The following is a 23,673-nucleotide window of genomic DNA, read 5'->3' on the forward strand; positions in this document are numbered from 1 at the left end:
GGATCTCTAGGATCTCTACCCCTTTCTTGGGGTATCAGTTCACGATATTTTAAAAGAGAAAAGTCTTCCTATTTCCTATCTAATTATCATGAGACAACTTAAAGATCTGGCTATAAATTATTTTAATAACTTTGATTTTAATGAAGAGAAATTAAATATATGTCGTAATCTGTGGGAAGCTCTGATACAAGATAAAAAATATATAACTACTTCATATAAACTGATAAAAGAGATGAAATACAATAAACATATTCTCTTATCGAATTATTGGAGGGAAAAATTAATATTAGTTGACGACAGCAAGATCTTGGAAGCATTTAATCTAACATTAAAGTCTGAGTCCCTTCAGAAATTACTATTCACACAATTGATGATATTTAACAATGCCTACTATACCCGTCTTATTCTTCATAAATTTGACTCAAAGAACTCGCCTAAATGTCCATATTGTACAGACCAGACAGCTGACTTGTTTCACATGTTTTGGAGTTGCAAATGCATTTTTAAACTTTGGAATTCATTAAAACTTCAATTACAGAAAATGGGATACCAGCATTCAACACTCTCTTGGGAATTTATGATCCTACATATTCCTCCAGATAACTTAAATAAATCAAAAAAGATCATAACCATGAATATTTGTTTATTGATGAAACTATACATAGCTTCAAACTGGTTGAAGCCGACTCAGACATCTTGGGAAAATTTTAGAATATTAGCAATCAGACACATATTAGCGCATAAATTGTTAATCAATGACCATAAGAAAAGCATAAATAATATAAAAATATGGGAGCAAATCTTCAATATTGTGTTGGCCTAGGGGTTCTTATCCACTATTACTCAGGACACATATTTATAAGACTGATTCAATCTTAGATTTGACATAGATCGTAACAATAATACAGACTGTTGACTTTTTCATGTTGTATTTCTTTTTTAATAATTTGTATTAATATATAATGCTTATGTAACTTTTGGAAGCAATCATGTATATATTGTATATATTTATAGTGTGTAGTTATGTAATTGAAAAACAATAAAAGATGGATTATTGAAAACAAAAAAAAAATGTAAATATATTATTTAGTAGTTTGCATACTGATAGATTCTTCCTATGTCAAAATAGTATGTTTGAGAGAGTTACATATTTATGATTTTGAAGATCTAATTAACAACATAAACAGATTTTTTAAAAGTTCAGGCTCTGAACAAATTGCAGGAACTAAAATTAAAATAATTCTATTTCTTCACAAGTCTCCCATATCAGCTATACCGACATTTAGTAGCAATGTCAGATAGTCAAGCTGCAAAACTAGATGTTTGACTGAGATATTACATTTGAAATGTTCAGGTGCTGAAAAGATTTAAGTATTTTAATTCAAAGGAAAACCTTCCATGAAATGAGAATATTTATAAAATTGTGGATCTGCTAAGTACAGAAACAGAAAAATTAACTGTGCAATTTGGACGTGATTAAGGTTACAGAAAGCAAAATATTCTTGTGGCAAACCCCAGACACCACCCAAGGAGACCTCTGTATCACCCAGTCCACAATCTCCAGCAGCTGACGCAAATACAGGTCTAGAAAGCAGGAATATGTGATTTCCAAATGTCCCCATAGCCAGATTGGTAGATATTGGCATCCTGGGACAATGTAGCAACTGTTACATGTTCACAGACAAACATCTAATCCTTAAAGAAACAAACACAGTATGCGAGAGATGCACATGTAGAATTTCACTGGAGGTAAAAATCTGGCATACAAAGGAAGGTTGTCGAGAACATACTCACTATATCCACAAGACAGTGTCCATAATAGACAAAGACCAACTTATGCTGAGACACAAAAAAACAATCTTCCCAAACCTCAAAGACATCCTAAGCCTATAAACAATAATACCTATTCTCAGCAAACTCTAAAGCACTCAGCAAAAGCAACATCAAACATCACACACCCACCTACACCCAGTGAAACCCCAAGAGAAAAGCCTATATGGAAAGCATTACCCAGGACTCTTGTCATAGGGGACTGCATTGTATGACACACAGATGCCCCACTCACCAGACTGAACAAGGAGAGGATAGTGGTTAGTTGCTTATCTGGAGCCAGGATCCATAAAGTTACACACACACACAAGTCAGTACACCACAGGTACCAGTATGATTCTATCACAGTTCATGTGGGCATTAATGATCTGAAACTTATTTGCCTGGACTATATCTCTCTGAATTTGTGTCTCAGGCAAGTATGTGCCTTGCATTTAGCAGCATTCTGCCTTCACCAGGGATAATGCTATAGTAGGAACAAAAGATGAGTGACTTCAATAAATGACTTAGTCTTTCCACGGGGATTCAATATTTGTCAGCATGGGAGGACTTGGTTAACAAACCACATTGCTTTTGCAAAGGATGATCTGCATCTGTGTCCTCTAGGCTTCCAAATAGTAGCCCCCTTAGCGCCTTTTTAGGCAATGTCAAATTGACAAACCTACTGACATAGCAAATAAAACCCAAGGAAACCTAAAGATGTTACCACTCAGTGTTAGGAACCTAAACAATAAACTCCACACCCTACAGGCTGTCCTCACTCTGGAGAATACAGAGATCTGTGTCATTATCAAGACATAGTTTAAATTCACAGAAAGTACTCTGGCGGTGCACTGCTTCAGAGCCTTCTACACATTTAGAGCATCAGCTGCACAGACAGGGACAAAGGGGATGGGGGTCTCAATCTATATCAGCAACAAGTATAACTCTAGGTTGGTTCATCAGGACAATGCTCTGGAATTTAAACATGTACAAATCACCAATAGACAAAGTCCCATACCACATCCTAGGAAGCTATAGGTCACCCTCAATGTCCCTAGAATCTCACAGCTCATACCTAGACCCACTGGAGATACTTACCATTAAATGAAATACCCTATTTACAGGAGACTTTAATTGCCCCTCTATAGACTCAGAAAAATACGCTGCCTCAAACTCACAGAAACAATGATTCCTTGATTTTATTAGCACAAATACTCATGACTAAATAGTGCGTGCACCCACTGGAGGTTCAAGCATAGTGGACCTGGGACTCACCAATATGGGAGAGTGCTGCCCCCCTTCCAAAAGTGCCATGCCCTTACTGGTGAGGTCGGGTCACAAAGCTGTCTCCTTTGAAATTAAAATTAGCTCAGTAACCCCAACAAACTTAGTAACAGTTATGAACTATTTCAAAACAAATTACATCCTATTGAGTGATAGTCTGTCAAAATTCAATGCCCCTCCCAACCCCATGTTCACAGCAACCTGTGTGGAATAGTTCACAGAGACTCTGTACAACCGTGAAAATGGTTGCATAGAGACAGCTGTACCTACTACAAGTAATCCCAAAACAAACTCTAAACACAAATCACACTAGTAGAAATCTAACCTTAATAGGGTAGCTAACAAAGGGAAAAAAGTCATGGCTAAAATCAAGAAGAGCTACTTCCATAATCATAGGAGCTCCCTAATTAAACTAAACAAAAAACTAAAAGGACTAATTATGTCCAACAAGGCTAATTACAAGGTCAAGATACCCTCCAAGGCTAAAGACAACCACAACGTCTTCTACAGCTATGCCCAAAACCTCAAAGGCTGCACACAGCAGTGTGTTGAAGTGGTGGTCAATGGTGCCAAAAGTCACTGAGCAGAGCAACATAGCAAATTTGATGGCTGACAAAAATTCAGTTCAGACATAACCCCCTCCCCGACTCCACCTTTGCCTCCCCCCATGAAATACCTACTAGAAACTATTAACTGGAAGCAAGTCCTGACAGCACTCACTAAGGCCAAAAACAGATCCTCATTGGGCCCCGACTATATCTCTTGATGCCTCCTAAATAGCTTGAAACATGACCTATCATGACCACCTGAGTCAATTTTCAATTAGAGCCTCAAAACAGGCATTTTACCATAAGAGTGGAACCACTTCCCAAGAATGGACCATCAACTGACAACATAAACTACAGACCCATATGTCTGACTAGTCTAATATGTAAAGCCATGGAATGAATTATCATTGAAATGATCAATAAAAACAGTGTCAATCTTCCAACATTGGGCTCAACTCAGTCTGGCTTTGTCAAGGGAAGGTCTTACCTAATAAACATGGTGGACTTGTTTGAGAAGGTCACAAAAGCAATGGATGAGGGAGGAAACTGTGTATACCACTTACATGGACTTGGCTAATGCTTTCAATAATGCCTCCCACTAGAGTATAGTTGACAAACACACCAAACTGGGTATAAACCCCTACATAACTCACTGGTTTGCCAACTGCCTCACACCCAGAACTCAGGAAGTCTGGACTGGTGAGACCACCTCCACTAAGAGACCAGTTACCAGAGGAGTACCTCAGGGGTCTGTGCCGAGACCACTGCTATTTGGCATCTACTTCTCGGAGGTAAAGGTTAATATCAAAGGCCTTTGGCTGACCAGGTTTGTAGATGACTGCAAATTAGGAGCTTTTATAGATTCACCCTATCAGACAAATATCTTACAAGAAGGTCTAACACAGAAAAATGACCGATGCCAAAGTCACAGATTAAAACTCAGTGCCAAAAAATGCATTACTGTGCTTTTGTGGAAAAGTTTTCCCAGGCTAATTACTCCAACAACCCCTAAGAGTTGCCCAAGTTGCCAGAGATCTGGGAACAGATGTAGACAATAATCTGGCCATTGGCCAACGCAGTAAGAAAATCATTCTATGTTGCCCAAAGTAAGGGTGTGGCATGCAGGTCCAAGGAAGTCATAGTGCCACTTTATTCAACCCTTATCAGACCCATCAGCATGTACCTGACCAGACATATGCAACAGTTGGAATGCCCACAAAAGTTTTTTTACCACGAGAATCCAGGCTATAAGTGCACTGTCCTGTATGGAGAGCCTTAAAGCCCTGTCTTTAGTCTCGATCTCCTACATGTTACTGAGAAGCGATCTATGCACGGCATAAAAGTCATTCTCAGATCCAACTCTGACAGACCTTTGGCACATCCACAAAATAAACAAGGATTTAAATTTTGCTTGTGACATATATAAGTCCCATGCTCTGGGACAGGCTCCTCATCCATGTGAACCGAGTCCATCCATAACCTTGTTTAAGCACAACCATGACAATGGAAATGAAATCAGAAATTCACCCTGGGTCTGGCACTTATGTGTCTGATAGAACCGCCCCCACATAACCTCTAGAAACTTCCTTACTAACATACCCACTCCTAATAAATGCCCATGATATATAGGGACACAACTGGGTTGGGTTGCATGGCTAGGCTTATAAAAGGGTCTATATTAAATCAGTGAATGCTGATTTATCAACCCTTTAAAAGCGAAAGCTTGAAAATCCCAAAGACACGGAACAGCGATTTTTTTTTTCCCCAGGGAAAAAAATTGCTGGGCCATTTTTGGGACTTTGCCATTTCATCCATTGTGGTGCGATCTCGGAGTTGGCATATTTAAGTAGTGGGGTTGTGGGGGGCACAGCCCCCCCCACATCGGGGGATGGGGAGGTGAAGCCCCCCACTTTATTTAGTGTTTTGAAGTTTTTTTTTTGTTTTGTTGAACAGCGATTTTTTTTCCTTGGGGAAAAAAATCACTGTTCCATGTCTTTGGGATTTCAAGCTTTCACTTTTAAAGGGTCACTAAATCAGTGTTCGCTATTTTAAGTGTTAGCTGATTTAATATAGACCCTTATAAAAGCCCTGGTGGTCATCAGCCCAGTAGATACCTATGAAAGGATTTTTTTGCTGGATATTGTACAAAAGTAGAAAGTGTTAGAAAATGAATGAGAAGCATGTCTGTATTGGGGCTTGGGAATTAAAGGTAATGTTTAAAATACATGGATAATCATATTTACCACATACCTTGTGTTTTCATAATGAATAAGCAGAGGGGAACTATCAAATATCAGTAAAAACACTTTTTTGTGGAAGTGATGGTCATTTAATAATTGATTGTAACAAAACACACATTCAGTCTGGAAAAAAGGGGTGCACCACTTAAAAACTAAAATGATTTTCCTGGAATATATAAAGGACAGTCATTTATATTTTGAATGTGTGAAAGGGGGAATGAAGAAAGTGTAATTCAGAATACTAATAGAACATTAGAAGAAGGGGAAATAGACTGACTAGTGACAAATGTAGTGAAAAGAAAAATGAAAACTGTGATACAACAGTATATTTCCTAGCAACTGGACGAAAAAAAAATACTATAAAAAAACTGGTATGTATCAAAACGGTATGATGAAGGGGAGTAAGACACAAAAATAAAAGAACATAAAGAAAGCTTTAGGAGAAAAAAATCTGTAGGGGATAGGGTAGGATTCAGAAAAAGAAGGCTGAAGTAGGTTAAAATTTAAAAGACATGAAAGGATGATTTCTACTCAACTTAGTTAATATAAAAGGCATTCAAAGAAAGGTTAGGCACATAGTAGTGTAAATATGTTAGGCAAGATTTTTTATGTACTAAAATCATTGGGATGCCTTGCCATTACCCACCTTTAAAAGCCTTACATGCTTTTTCAAGGGAAGACAGGCCAGTCATTCCAGAGGTGAATTTACGAATACCTATCAGGTTGTATAGCTCGTTTGTAAAGGCAGAGTGACATACTGCTTAACTTGGAGATTAACTTTGTTCCAGAGAAGAGGCCGGTAGTGTATAATACATCTATCCCTCCTCTTGGACTACTCAATCCCTTATGGCTCAAGAATCAAGACAAATATTGTCCGTGAGGAGTCTATATAATACTGAAAAAAAATAAATATATATATATATATATATATATATATATATATATATATATATATATAGCTATAGATATATAGATATATATATATATATGTATATATGTATATATATATATATATATATATATATATATATATATATATATATATATATATATATATATATATATATATATATATATATATATATCTTCCAGTCTCCCTTGGTAACTTTGGCCTTTTAATCCACTGATCTATTTAGCTAAGAACCCTGAGGTCTTTTCCAGTTGTTTAATATGCTTAGTAAGGTGCATCCTAAAGGGAACATTGTACTCTATAATGAGTTTAGGACTTCTTTTGATCTACAGGATCTACCTTTTGCTATGAGCTGTGCCAGGTAAAAAGATTTTCTAAATACTGTTGCAACATGATGGTCAACTGACAGGGAGCTATCTATACCTCTCAACTGTCCAGATTTTTGGCTCATATTTTTGGACTGTTCCTCATAAAATTTGCTGTTTTCTGGCAAATGACTGAGATGATTTGAGGGTGGAAGCCACTAAATAATGGCATACATTTGAGTTTCAGACTTCAAATCCTTCAGAATATGTATGTTAAAAAAACCCTGTTACCCTAGCAAATTTCTAAGTTTATAACAACGATATTTAAAATATGTCCCTATTTTTGGGCCTTTGTCCCCCCCCCCTCCCATTTTGTTGAGCTTTGTCCAGATTTTTGCACTAAGAGGTTGAGAAGTACAGAGCTATCCCAGGTCTCTCTCCACCTTCTCATCCTGAAGTCGTGTGTGTTCCATACTGTAAGCTGCAGCTTGGGGATGCTTTCCAAATGCAATAATGTCACACTTTTTGGCATTCAATTTGAATTGATCTTTTGCACACTAGCTTTTGACAAGTGTAAGCTACTGTTGAAGTGACTGGCTCCGGCATTCAATTTGAATCGATCTTTTGCACACTAGCTTTTGACAAGTGTAAGCTCCTGTTGAAGTGCCTGACTCCTAGCTTACAATCATCATCAATTTTTGTTTAACAGTGATCCTCATTTAGGTTCATAGGTAAGTACTGGGCTAACTGGCTTGTGGGCCATTTTAAGCCTAGCCAATTACCCCATGTGAGAATCAAACCCTGTACCTTGTGTCTGCAAGAAAAAACACATTGACCATTATGTCAAACCCCCAACCCATAAATTTACAGCTAACCCCTGGGCTAGCATTCTTAATAGGCCATTCTAAGCCTAAACAGTTTTTCTTTCCCAAAGGTGACAGTCAAACTCTGTAACTTGTGTCTGTAAGTCAAACACCTTAACCATTATACCAACCCACATTGATATATGGAAAGGTGAGAAGTAGTTACAGAGTAGCAGAGGCACAGACACAGACTTCTATGGGACTCCACTGGTCATCTTCATGCTCTCAGAAGGCACACTCCCTACTCTTGCTGACCCTAAGCATGTTAGTTACCCACCTAATCATGCATGGGTCAGTCTGGAGCTCAGGATTCATTAGACAAGACTGTCTCTTGACAAAGAGTTAATTAGGTCAGTTATGACACATTTCATGACTTCACACAAAAGACTAATTAGACTGATAGGCCTAAAATTCCTAGGGTCAGTAGTGGGGGCCACTATTATGGAATGACATCACAACAGCTATGTTCTGCACCTGTGGACAAAAATGTGATTTTTTTAATTTTATTTATTTTTTTAAACAAACAGAAATGTTTCAGCAGCTGTGGGCAAGGGAAGAGGGAGCACAGGAAAAGAAGAATGTTCTAGAATTACGATCTTGGAAAATATTACTTTTTAAAAAAATATTATATGCCACAGTGAGAATTCCAGGAAGAAAATTCATGGTAGATGTACAAAGAGTGGTTAAATTAATGGTAAAAGAGATAAAAGAAAGGATAAGTGTTTGAATAAATTAAAAAAATATTATCTAACATGAAAATGATAATTTTTAGAGGATTATAACTATGATGTATGGGCCTCAAAGAAAAAACTTATCTGTAGATGTTAAAATGGAAATAACTCATGAACTATGCTTATTTAAAGGTAGGAAATAGTCCTTATTAACAATAGTGCTTTTTTGTGCTTTTTCATCTGTGCTGTGCCTGCAAATTGTCTGCTGTGATCAGTCTACTGCCCCGGTAAACTAAACTAAACAGGGAGGGTAAAAACAAACACTGATTCCGTGGTTTTTTTTTTCTGTTTTTTTTTTTTTTTTTTTGAGGAATCAGAAATAGGAGGATGAGTAAAATAGGTTGGTTTCTCAAATCACAGAACAGTATGGGTGGACTTGAAAGTGACTGTATGATTAGGGAGAGGAAGGGTATTAAGTGGTACACTGCTGTATGTATTTTAGGAATTTTGAAGACAGAAAGTGGCCATTAGAGAAACATAAGGGTATGACACCTTTGTATAGAAATGGGGCAGTGTGGTGGTGGGATTAAAGATAACTATATATCATTGCATCTGGCAGTGAAAAGAGCTTTGTATGTAGAAAGAAGGAAGTTCTCTAAGGTGTTGAGAGGGTGATATTGAGTGTATGGGAAGGGAAAACGTGTGAACTTAACATAATGAAAATAAAATGTTAAGGGTGCTGCTATGTGGCCTCATGGATAAGGACTCTGACATTAGATCAGAAGATTATAGGTCTCAGTCCTACCATGGCTGTCTGAAAGCACAATAGCATTTAAGGCTAGTGTTGATTACTGTAAGAGTACACAATTTTTTCCAGGATTATCATGTACAGGGCTGCTTGATTTGTGAGGTGGTCAATATTAAACACTTGTAGAGGGTAACAAGAACTTTTAAGTGTGTCTGATTAAAGGTGCATATAATCACTGTGATCACTTGTTTAGTATTGGTCCTATGTTCCTATTATGTGAACTAATTTCTTCCTGCTTTCTGTGACTACAAGAAATATTAGGGAGAACTCATTTCATGATATTGTATGAAGTGTCATTGGGATGAATAACTGCAGGATATTTTGAGTATCAGTCAACACAAATCATATAATGTTGATTCTTGTACTGTAAAAGATGTATTCCAAAATTTAGCAAAGGTAATCCTAGAAAGTTATGTGGGATATGTTTTTCTTTCCTGTTTTGATTTTGAACTGTGACATAAATATCACAGCTATATAACAATACTAATATTTGCTGCCAAATAAATCTAATCCCCATTGTTTATATTTTGTGATGTCCAGGTGAGATTCATGCAGCATTTCTTGTCTCACCTGATCTGGAATTATAACCCTTTTCATCCATGGATAGCAATCTCTGATTATATAATAATTAGCCATTATATGGAAAATAAGCTCCAAGGCTTTGATATGGTGTTAACATTTTGTTTGGCCACCCATTCATGATGATTTATTTCCAGTGTGCCATTTTTGCATTTCTCTCGCATTTTACTTATAATTTAGCTTATCTGTGGACATGTGCATTTCATAGACAATTAGAACCATATTTAATTTACTGAACTTTAAAATAATAAACACTTTTGTCCACTTACTACATGACTTCTTCAGATACAAAAAAAAAAAAAAAACAAATACCCCATCATTTATACTGTTTCAAACTTGTTATTTGATTAATCAACTAATCTAAGCATGCTTCTCAATATTGAATAATAATACATTCTTAAAGAGCATGGACTTAAAGTACCTAAAGTCATTGTTACATAAAAATTACTCAAGGACACAAACACAATAAACCAAAAAACATTACTTAAAATGTTATTTAAGATATTTCATAATGCCAGTATTATATTTTTTTCTGGATCATAAAACCAACACACTGTCAATCAACATTTTGTCATTAATTCTAGGGTACTGAATGGCATCCAATTTAATTTGCCAAAGCAATTCTTACTTTTCTAAATAATTTTCCTAGGCTCCACCTCTAATATTCTGCAGGACCTTTTCTAGTACAAAACATAAAAACATTTTAAACTTCCTACATTCTAAGCTATGTTTATACAGGGCATTCGTTATGTCTTTCTTCCTTAAAGCATACATATGCTCATAAATTTGTTGCCTTAGTGCCCTTTCCGTCTTACCCACAGGTCATACACTGTGCTAAATAAATCACTCAAACTGAATTTCAACCAAACCACCCATTCCACTCAAGACCCCAGGATATGAAACTACAGTAATATTTGTACCTTCATAAATAAACCAACACTGGGCACATGTATCACATTTTGACACTGTTGCTTCTTTATAGTTTTGTCTCTTATCACCTTCCACCATGTTTTTTAAATTTCTTCCCCTTTTATACACAAATCTTGGTCCTAGTCCAAGTTAATTGATCGCATCAAAACCACTGAGAACACTTGTCCAATTTTTATTAATACCATTTTGTATTCCTTTACTACCACTACTATAAGACAACACATGGTCATATTAAAATCTGACCTTTTATCTTCCTCCTTATTGACCATACTACCTCCACCCATTAATATTGGTTTATAATGGCTGTGCCTTTCATTATTTAACTGTTCTATTACTTCATAATAAAGCTCAGGTATAAACACTCTCTATAAACATCTCCCTTAACATTCTACTCCCAGACTCCATCATCAGAAACCATTCTAGACAGATTGGCAAATTGTCCTTTAACCAAATTTCTTGTCTTCCATAAAGGATGGGCACTACTAAAGTGTAAATAACTATTACACCAAGTTTCCTTTCAATAGACATTTGACGAAAAGCTCCTTTTAGTCATATCTTTACTTATTGTGAAATCTAAAAATTAATTTTATCAACATTAAAAGTTGTTGTAAATTTGAAAAAAAAATCCACTGTATTAACAAAAATAAAAAAAATGATCACTAAATCATCCAGAAATCTGAGATAGGATACAATATTCTCATAATAGTCACATTTAAACACATAAGCTCTCAAAACCATAATACTATATTTGCAAAGATTGATGCTGCTGCTGCTGCTGATACACACACATTGCATGACCTCTTATTTGCTCATAATAATCCCCCTCAAAATACACAAAATTATTATACAAAACCATTTCCATTAAACTTACTAAGAATCCAATATTTATTTGGTTTATTTTAGTGCCCCTATATAGTGCCTACCTGAACCACTCTAATTCATGAGGTATGACCAAAATAAATCTTTAACATCAATGGTCAGTAAAATCAAGTGCTTTTCAAATGTTACTTTAGTAAGCTCATTAAAGCAATACCATGAATCTTTGAATATGTTTTTTCTTATCTTTGAAAAAGAACTTCAGACTTTTATCAACAAATTTCACCAATGGTTTAGTTTCAGATCTTCCACATGCCACAGTTGGTCTTAATGGTGGGTCAACTATTTTTTTGCACTTTGGGGATACCTAATATTGAGGAGATTAAGGATTTCTTCACTTCCAAATAATTTAGTTCCAAAACACAGATTTTGTTGTTAATCAATCCGACATATAAAAACCTATTCATTTTGGTGTAAGAAATATTGATTTTATTACATGAACTTCAGCCAAAATAAGTCTCACTATTTAAATATCAATACATCTTGGTAACAATATCATTCCTTAAAATTACCCCACCCCCTTTGTCCTGTTTCATTATTCTAAGATCCTGCTTGTTTACTAATTGTTTTAATACCTTTCTTTGTTTAATTGCAGAATCTTTCATATTGAGTTTGTCCATTTCTAAGGCTTCTAATTTCCTTTTCACACATTTTTTTCAAATCTCATAATATATGGAACTATGGGGGGATTAAATGTACTGGTCCACTTCATTTCATACTTATCCCACTAATATTGTTGTTGAAATATAGCCTTAAATTTAATTTTCTAATAAATTACTTTAATTCTAACAAAACATCTACCAAATTAAATTCACTAATAGGGACAAACATAAGCCTCTTTTTAAAAATATCAAAGTTTTCTTGAGTAATAACCTCATCACTGTAGTTACAAATTTTAAAGCCATCTTGTTCAAAATAACATAATTTGTGATAGCATTACTTCATTTGTTCTTTCAGAAACTTTTTCCCCTTTCCTTTCCATCTCTCCTTTGGGGGAGGGGCAGGAAAAACATACCCCAATAATTCTCCAACCTACTTTCTTCTTCTCTGTTCCTTCTTGTTTCTTGTAACCATGGAGATATCCTTGGTAAGGGTGGATATTTTTGTAACATTACTGGGGGTGGCATATCCAAAACATTAACCAATGAAAAGATAACGTTAGAATTAGGCAGTTACCAGACAAATGCTTTCAACAATAATATTTTATTAAGTGCTTTTGTCCTATTATTAGGACTTCATCAGAATAATATAACAATCTCACTCTAGCCTTCACAGTTCTATATAAAGAAATAATGTAGGAAAACCCACCTACACATTCTAATTCATGAATTATCTAATAAATACTTAAAGAAACCTAGCTATATTACACATAAAGTATAAAAAACATAGCATTTAACATATTGCATATAAAGCTTTATATTATAAAACTGAAAAAACATCCCTTACATAACTTAATATTTAAAACTTTTTACTAATAAACAGTCATTAAATTACAATTTCAAAGCATTACGTTTCAACAGTGGATGAAGAGATAAAAAGTCATTCAGGCCTGGGATGTTGTTAGCATTTAACCTACATAAAAAGTTTTTTATGTTCTAATTTTATTTGCCATTCACCTCCCCAAGGGTTGGGAACAATCTTTTCTAGTATACCAAACTGAAACTTCTCAAACTATACACAGCAGATAGAATATTTATATAATGCATTATTAATATTCCTATTTTTTATGTCATACAAGTGCTCATAAAATGTTTTACACAGATTTCTTTCAGTTTTACCAACATAAAATGCCAGTCAGGTTGAGCACTTTAGAAAAAACAGATTACCCCATTACTTTGACAGTTTCCTCCATAAAAATAAATCCTGGATTTTAATCCATTGTCTAGAACAATAGTGCTTGGCTCCAAAATATAAACAGATTTTTTGCAAAAAACACACATTACCATTCCTTTTGTTTGTCTACCAGAACAGTGTATAATATTCTGGTGCATTTCTAAAATACTTTGCACATTACAACCCGTCCTGCATGTGAATAATGGTTCCCTGCCTAACAAATTGAAAATCTCAGGACAAACCTTAAATATATTTCGATTGTTGTTCACTATGCATTTAATTTTGTTTGCATATTTACTATATTCCAGAAGTACAGTTTGTTGATATATCTCGTTTGAAATAATTACCTCATTCTCATGCATACTAGCATTTTTATCCAAACCCACCCCAAAGAAAGGTTTACATTTTCAACCCCATTCTCTTAACGCTTCTTCCTTTAAATTAAAAACTAATTCATCTGGATAACTTCTAGAAATGAACATTAAGAAACATTATCCATTCCTTTAAGTAAATCATCTTTATTAAAAGTCATCCTGGTCACCCTAATATAGTGCCCTTTTATTAAGCTTTTCTTCTGAGCCAAAGGGTGGCAGCTTAAAAGTGGAGATGGGTGTTACTAAAGGTAGGTTTCCTGAAAATCTTGGATTTAAAACCATTGTCTGTCACTGTAATCAAAATATCAAGATAATTTATACTAGTCCAATCTATACGTGAAGGGAATTTAAGAAACTGAGTGGTATTAATCAAATATTTCATAATTTATCAATTAAACCAAATAGGCTGTCCCATAAAATAAAAATATTATCCAGGAGCCTTAAGTATAGATTAATGTACCTAACAAATTCACTTTTTTTTTTAAAACAAAAGATCTCTCCCAATCCAGTAGGAGCAAAATGGCATAAACTGAGGCACAGGCAGCTCCCATAGTTACTCCCTTGATCTGTTTAAAGTGCTCATCTTCAAAGTATATACAATTGTTATTTAGAACCAAAGATGTTATTTCTAAAATAAAATTCAGTTTATTGTTAGATAAAACTATAGTTCAGCAATCTGTTATAAAATATTTCTAATCCTTCATTATTTGGAATTACTGAAAACAGGTCGATAAAATCAATTGTAAGAAGTATCAAATGTTCCTTCCATAATTCATTTTTTAATCAACCTAAGAAATCCCATGAATCTTTTAGAAGGTGTGAGGTAGTATCGGAAAATTATTTAAGATGTCTATCTACAAAAATAGCTTTAAGGGAAGGTTTTCAAACCTTGGGCAGCAACAACTGATCTAAAAGGGGAACCATTAAACTCCTTAGGAAACTTTGGAATGCCAAAAATGGTAGGAATAGTGGGCCTATTAAATTTAAGAAAATTGTACATATCCACATCTATTCTACCATCACTAATATAATCCTCTAACAGTAGATCTATGGTAAACAATGTTCACTTCATTATTAGAAACCAGCACATACTTATATGTTTTGTATAAAGTATTTTGCATTGTTTTAAAGTACTTGAGTCAAACAAAACTGTTCCACCACCTTCATATGGCTTCATAATACATATAGATCTACTCTTATGTATATCATTTAATAATGTTTTTTTTGCTGTGTATACAATTTGTCATAAAAATAGTGTTTATTATTTCCTTTCACCAACCCATAAATATCAACTGAAACAACTTTCTCAAAAAGGTTAACTAGAGGATATAGTGGTGGATTGAAAGTACCCTTCTCAGCACCTTTCTTGTGGAAAAATATTTCCAAATTTAATCTTCTGGTAAATAATTTAATCTCAGCTAAACAATCAGCTACATCAAATTTGCATAAAGGGAAAAATTGAAGCCTTTTTGAAAAAGGTTAAAGTGCTCTTTTGTAATGGGAAGGTAGGTGTAGTTATAAATATTATAACCCTTGTATCAAAAAATAAGACCTTCTTTAACTATATTCAGTGCCGTCTCTTCCTCTCCCCATGTTGAAATATTTCTCCCTCTGATGCTGAATAATGTTTTTCTTGTTGAGTAATACATTTCCCCTCCTTGTTTGGCGCTACTCAACAATCTTTCTGATCTTCATAGTACTGGAAAATTCCCCTGATGAAAAATATTTGCAGCACCCAAAGCTTCATCCAAACCATCCCTAAAAAGTTATTACTGCTGTTACTGCCATCCCTCTCTCCACCCCTTTCCCATAAATTACTATGCCTAAGTATTCACCTCTGCCATTGTTCCTATATTCAAGGGAATTGTTATTGTTAAAAACCCCTTTCAAACTGTCTGTTAATTCATCATTAATCTGATATTTTCCATTATTTTTTGGAACCAGGTAAGCCTTTTTCCTTTGTAAGCTTCCTTGTCATGAAGGAGCTTTTTCTCCTTCCTTCTAATCACATTATCACATAATACATCAACGTTTTTAAGCACTTGCTTATATTGTGAAGAATACATTTCAAATAACAAATAAACAATTTCTCTCTGTATCATACTAATTTCACCCTTTAAATCATTCAGTCTTCTGTTATTATCCTTACTATTTATATACGCAAAACCAGTTTAGTCAAACAATTATAATAATTCCAAATGCAAAATAAAACCAGCATACAACCCATTAGGTTATTTCTACATTTTAACACTTTTTGACACCTGTCTCTCAGCAATGGACTCCTCAGAAAACACATTGTCCAACTGCAAGTTCCTGTAACGATAAAGTAATCTTTCAAATATTTCCAAGTAAAATGGCTAAGAGGTAACCAAAGCACAGCAGTAACTCCAGCATAAACTGTCCATTGAACAAGCGAAACATTTGTTTTTTATAAAATAAAATCTGATTTTAACGTTTAATGGTCTGATGAAGCTTATGTGAAAGCGCTTACCTCTTTGTATACAAAATAAAAATCAGATTTTATTTTATGAAAACGAACATTTCACTTGTTCAGTGGACAGTTTATGCTAGAGTTACTGCTACGTTTTGGCCATTTTACTTGGAATTATTTTATTTTTTCTAACTGTGAGCTGAGAGGTATTTACTCCATTGGGAATGCTTTTTTACTTTTTTTTCATTTATAATTTTTCAAATAACTTAATTTTATCAACCATACAAAGTCTCACCTCATGAGAGTCCAAACTGTCCATATTAGCATACTTCATTGTTGGTTTGTGCCAGAACCACTTAATAAAGTCCACTCCACCTTTTTTGCCATTTGTTACACTCGATTTGCTCCTTCTACCAATAGCCTGGACTCCTCGTTCATCTCTATTTAAGAAAGAGCCGGTCTGTTTGTTAAGCAAATGGCTCATTACTCCATGTTCAGAGCTAACCAGTGTATTACAATGGCTACAGATTTCTCTACCAGTTCCATCAATCTGCATATCCAAAGGACATTCCTTTCTGAGACTGTTACCACTGCGGTTGTTTTCCACTCCCAAACAGATCACGGACATGCATCAGGTTCACAGCTTCAGAGATTAGTACTAGGCTAACTGCCTTTGTGAGCCATTTTAAGCCTAGCTAATTACTTCATCTAAGAATCAAAGCCAGCACCTCATGACTGTAAGGCAGACACCTTAACCATTATACCAACTCCCACAGAGTTGATTAATAACTGTTCTAACACACATGTTCAATAAATTAAATACGGTTATATGGTGGCTTGACAGCATTTTTTTATTTCTAAGGCAATGCAAAGCACTTGTAAATTATGTTTAATTAAATACTCTCATTCATTCTGTTCTGAATCTAGCACATTATTAGAATCCTTCAGTCATGCTGCAACATTTATTATAGGTTTCAATACTTTCGAGTTCACATTCATCCACTTCATCAAAAATGAACCACCATCTAAGCTCTCTACCATTATATACGGTACATTTTGGGGCATTTTTTGTACTTTTTCTTTGATTTATGATTTTCATTCCTAACACTAAAGAGCCATATAATTTCTTTCTGCTGTTGCTGCCATCTACACCTTAATACAGTTATAATAGCATTTTCTACTGCTTTTCTCTGTGCAGATTATTGAACACCTATCTTATTCTTTAAGGTTTAAAATATTCACACAATTTTCTTATCTTTGCTGTGGAATCACTACAATTAGATATACCACACAAAGAAATATAACAGCAAGTGTTGTGATTTGGCACTTCTAGCACATATCAAGAAAGATGAAGAGTGAGTAAATGGTATATGGTAGCTGAAATGGTGACAATTATCAGTGATTTAGTAGTTATTTTTTAGAGATAACAATGAAAGAAACATAACAAACTGCCTTTTGATCATGAAGTTAACTTACCTAAGTGACAAAGTCGCCCATAAAGACCTGGCTCACACAAACAAGCACCAAAGATTCTGTGACAATAGCCATTATATGGACAGTTACACTTTGAATTGCAGTTTTTTCCAAAAAGTCCTTTAGGGCAACCTTAGGATTACAAATAAAGGAACTGTTAATCCAAAGCAAGTCATTAAATAAAAATTAAACAAAATGAACAGTATTAAAATAACTAAACAGACATATTAAACAGTTGTACTCAGATGTATTTAATAACTCCCTTTTTAAACAGACTAAAAATGACTTATAGCATCCTATATTTACAGTCTTATAATAATGATATATATACAGACTAACCAAATACCATTCAAAGATATCATGAAAATAAAAACTTCAGAGTCAAAAAAATTTATATCTGGTTTACAAACAAATGAAAAAAGAGGCAGTGGTTCCGAATTACAACTTTAAGCAACCTATTACATTAATCTATACAGAGGTATTTTGGAAATAAAATTCTGCAAACACCTTAGCAACAAATCAAACCTTTTGAAGCATTTATTTAGATTGATTCCTTAGACTAAGGACAAAAATTAAAACCAATCAACTGACTTGCATACGTGTGCAAATTATATATTGTGTGTGTTTGTTTATACATACATATCTGTCTCTGTCTATCTATACATATATCCACAAACATGCACACAGAGTGACAAAAATGTCCATATATGTGCATGTTTGGGAATATGAATATATGTCTGTATGACTATGTGATATTTGATTGTATGCGCATTAGAATGAATCACACATCATTGAATTCAAATGCTTGAAAGTTTATTTGACTGAATCATTATTCAGTTGAATACCCAGTGATTGGCACATTATACAGTCAAAAGTGCCCAAGACAACATTTTTCACAAGAAGTCTTTGTACCTCCAAACCTGTTCCATAAATATACTAATTTTACAGTCACACAACTGCAGAGAAACAAAAGACATGCCCCCACACACACTCACGTAGGGAAACGCCAGAAGCAGTGATCATGTATAAGCAGCAATAATGAGAGCTGGTAAAAACATCTTCACTTATTTCCACTATATGTATTCTCTGGTACAGGACTACTGAAACTATCCTACATCACAGAAAGTGGCTCTTCAGCCAAACTGGCATGTAACTAAATAGGCTTTCAAAAATTTAAATTCAGTCATTTGGAATTAAACCGTATGGACATCGCATTCAATTAGATTTCATGGTTCTGTCTACACAGATGTGTGTGTGTGTGTAATTTATATGACTATAACAGTTTCTGATTTTATTTCATAATCAACATAAAACACAAAAAACGAAATATATCAACCATTCATTATAGCAACAAGATACTAGACAGACACATTCTACATTGGAATGGTAAAGAAATTTCCCTTTCCAATTTACTACCCATAACCCTACCATATATTCGGGTCAAATTTGTCTGAATACTGATAGTGCTTTGTAAAGGGTTCTTTGTAAGGTAAGCTGCACATTAGGGTTAAGGTCAGGGTGCATTAATAAGTAAATAACACAAAAATGGCTATAACTGATTAAACAAAAATAAGCATTATTGGTAAATTGTAGCTAACAAACAATGCGCCACACTAAACAACTACATAGTCCAATGATGAGCCTTACGTAAACAACAGAAATTAAAAAAAAACAGTAAAGCATTCAAAAAATACCCATAAGCCAGCCTATTGTTAAAAACCTAAACTAAGTAAATATTGTGCATTACACAACTTATGCAGTATTGCATCTTACAGAAATGAATGGGAAAATACATAAATGGGATACATAGGGACTGTTTTGTGTGATAATTGAAAAACATGCATTTATCTCTCTCTCTCTCTCTCTCACACACACATATACATAAGTATGTATGTGCAGGTGTGCATATATCTATATCTATATCTATATATATCTATCCTGGATCCACTCCCATGCCCTTCAGCACATCGGGCAACAAGCACCCTTCAGCACTCGTTTCCATAGCAGGTACGGATTTTACAGGATCGGGTTGCTAGCCCGAGGCCCAACCCTCCTCAGAGGGTGATATATATATATATATATATATATATATATATATATATATATATATATGTGTGTGTGTGTGTGTGTGTGTGTGTGTGTGTGTGTGTATATCTATATATATTAAGAACAACACTTCCTGGAGGCAATGCTTGAGTCAGGAAAATCAAAAAGCACCACAACACATTTTTAATGCTTTCATTCCATTTTACTTCGGAATTTCATCACACTTCCTAAGCAGTAGCCTATATCTATATATATTATACACACAAACACATGCATAGTGGCACACTTACTACACTTCGCCTTAAGTTTCTGACATTCATTTGATGCAGGCAAAATAATCCAATGCAGTATTCAGCCTAGATTCTGTAAAACAAAAAACTGAAAACAGATGCCTAATTTGTTCAATTCCCATAAGAGGCATTTTGGTTCCCCCCCCCCCCCACCCCCCGGCAAAGTACTGTGACAAATTTTAATACATCTACAAATATAAGTCAAATGTGTCTCTTTTCCTCCTTTAAAAGAATAATCATACCCTAGCATAGACTTGCAGAGAAAGCACGGACCAAATCTGAATGGAAATAGTATTCCTCATTAAGGCAACAGCAAGAGAATTCATGAAACTAGAAATCCTTTAAATTCCACAAATGATATACAAAAATTAACAGGACAATGATTTCCACAGCAGTGTTGTTTCTATGTTGGTTACACAAAAGATAGAAGCCTATTTTAATTTTTCAGAATCTTTACCTCCTATGCCAGTTACCAGAATGTTCTTGATAAAAACTTACTTCAATCCTGGTCAGTTGAAATTGGCTCAGATTACACAAACACAGTCGCAAACACATATAAACAAACTGTCTCTCTTTCCAAGGTAACACAGACCATTAAAACACTAACAACTGAAGACTTATATACCTGCTTTCATATAACACCAACTCTTTCTTTTGTTTGCTCACTCACTTTCTGTCTCTGTCTCTCTATATGTATATATAATATATATATATATATATATATATATATATATATATTATATATATATATATATATATATATATAGAGAGAGAGAGAGAGAGGGGGGAGATGATATTAACTGTGTGAATGCACACACACACACACACACACACACACACACACACACACACACACACACACACACACACACACACACACAAATATGCGTCAATAAACTTTCACTTATTGACATAACACCAGTGCTTTTGCATTTCATTTTTTATCTAATTAACTGGGTAAATGTCTCCTTAAGAGCATGAAACAAGACCTATCTTCTTCTTCTTCATCTTCTTTTGGATTTTCCCAGTTAGAGGTCTCCACAGTGGATCACCTGTCTGCTCATGATTGGCAGTGGAGTTTTACTGTGTCGAACTGCCAGCCCAACCTTCCACAGAAGGCGCACACACACACACACACACACACACACACACACACACACACACACACACACACACACACACGCATGCAGTCACACCTAGGACAAATTAAGAATGTCCAATCCACCTACAGCATGTCTTTGAGATGTGGGAGGAAACTGGAGCACACAGAGGAAACCCATGCGACCACAGGAAGGACATGCAGACTCAACACAGAAGGCACCCCAGCCGAGGATCGAACGGGAGAACCTCTTGCTGGGAGGTGGCAACGCTAACTGCTGCACCACCATGTTAAGCATCTCGATTTAACCATAGCATTTAGACAAGCTTTGTGCCAAGAAAATGAAGGACTTTAACTGTCATCTCCCTGCAGGCCATCTACGGACACAGGTAACGAAAGGCCCATAAGTTTGACTAGTCTAATATGAAAAGCCATGGAAATGACAGACGACAGAGGAAACCTTGAGACACTGGATCCAACCCAGTTTGGTTTTGTCAAGGGCAGATCATGCTGGAGGGGCAGATTTATTTCCCAGTGACTGCCTCATCTTTGGAACAGGCTACCAATTCAAGTGAAATAGAACATCTCTATGACACTGTTCAAGAGGAACCTGGATGGGGCACAATAAATTCTTACCGGGGATAGCACCCACAATCTTTCTGGACATGGGTAGTCATCACTAAATGCAATCTTGGGTATTGATTAGCAGGTCCATATTAGGTTGTCAAAATGGTACTCCAGTTTGCACCTATACAGTGACCTGTAGACAATGAAAAAAGCTTTAGCGATTTGCTGAATTAACAAAGGACAACAAAATAGTTGCCTGAAGGATAACGGACACTACAGGACTTTGCCCTTTTCTCTATTGTAGCGTGATCTCTTGAGTTGGTATATATAGTTGGGGGGGGGGGTTTGAGTCGCACAAAAGTTGGTCTATTGTGCTTTGGGCAACTATTTAGTTGCTCTTAGTAAATTCAGTGAATTGCTAACTCAATTCTCACTGATTACAGCTTGAGGAATAGGTGTTTGCCGGATTACCATTTCAGTGAACTAATATAGACTCTTGACTAGCATTTTCATGGTATTATTTTGGGAAGAAACAGCTAGGCTTAAAATGACCTCTGGGTCAATAGCCTAGTAATTTCCTATGATCCTATACCTACTCAACCTGGTGGACTTCTTGAGAAAGTCACCAAAGCAATGGATGAGGGCAAAAATGGTATATACCACTTACCTTGATCTGGCCAAAGCATTTGACACAATACCCAACACAGTAATTGCAGACAAACTTAAGAAATTAGGTATATACCTCCATGTTACCTTCTTAACAGACAGTGGGCTCAAAGATAGATCCCAAGAAGTTAGGATAGCAGAGTCTACCACTACAAAAATGCCAGACACTACTGGAATTCATGAAGGCTTGGTGCTGTGGCTGCTCTTTTTTTGCAGCTACTTCTCTGAAATCAGAGACAACAAGAAGGGCCTCTGTCTAACCAGGTTTGCAGATGACTGCAAACTAGACACAAATACCCTCCATGGAGGTCAGACATATACCTGTAACTGGTGCCAGGGCCACTGTCTAAAACTAAATGGAAAGAAATACACAATAGTGTCCTTTGAAAAACTAACTACCACATTGATAATGCACACCAAGAGTGGCCCTAGTCATCAGGGATTTGGCAATGCATGTAGACAGTGACCTGGCCTTTGACCATCATGTACATACAATAGGAAGGAAATCATTCTATGCTGCACAATGTATAAGCAAAGGTATGTCATCTATGTCCAAGGATGTCATTGTTCCGCTGTACTTGGCGCTCATCAGACCAATCATGGACTGCCTTCAGTATGTACCTAACCAGGCATATGCAACAAGTGGAGTGTCCACAGAGCTTCCTCATAAAAAGAATATGAGGTGTAAACATGTCCTACAAGAATTGCCTCAAAGCCCTATCTCTGTACTCGGCCTCCAATAGACTGGTGAGAAGCTATCTATACCTGGCCTATAAAGCATCCTCAGATGACTCTCTGATGGACCTGTTGCACATCTGCAAAACAATTAGCATTAGAATTCCTTGATCTGGGGACCTGCTACATAAACATGACATATTGGCGGGACAGGTAGTTGTCTTAGAGCCTACGCTCACTCTGGAACAGTCATGCATTTGAAGGAGAGTTCTTCCCTAAACTAATTCAAGTATAACTTGGACCATTGGAGAGGGAATCAGAAATTTACCCTTGGTTTGGCACCTATGTCACTAACAGACGAAGGCAGCCTGTAAATGTGTGACCACCAGTGCC

The 23,673-nt window shown here is 35.5% G+C and overlaps 1 protein-coding gene across 1 annotated transcript in view; it reads right to left on the reverse strand.

Moving 5' to 3' along the window:
- The window catches only part of LOC122801191 (multiple epidermal growth factor-like domains protein 6), a gene marked incomplete at its 5' end in the record, with an annotated part of 1,094,182 nt that overhangs the window by 436,891 nt on the left and 633,618 nt on the right, over positions 1–23,673 (reverse strand). Inside the window, one exon of the mRNA XM_044070750.1 lies at positions 17,941–18,069. Within this exon, the coding sequence (XP_043926685.1) occupies positions 17,941–18,069 (129 nt within the window). The remainder of the gene's footprint in view (positions 1–17,940; positions 18,070–23,673) is intronic.

This window comes from Protopterus annectens, chromosome 4.part1 (assembly GCF_019279795.1).
Source record: "Protopterus annectens isolate FY-2018-M chromosome 4.part1, PAN1.0, whole genome shotgun sequence".
Lineage (NCBI taxonomy): Eukaryota > Metazoa > Chordata > Ceratodontiformes > Protopteridae > Protopterus > Protopterus annectens.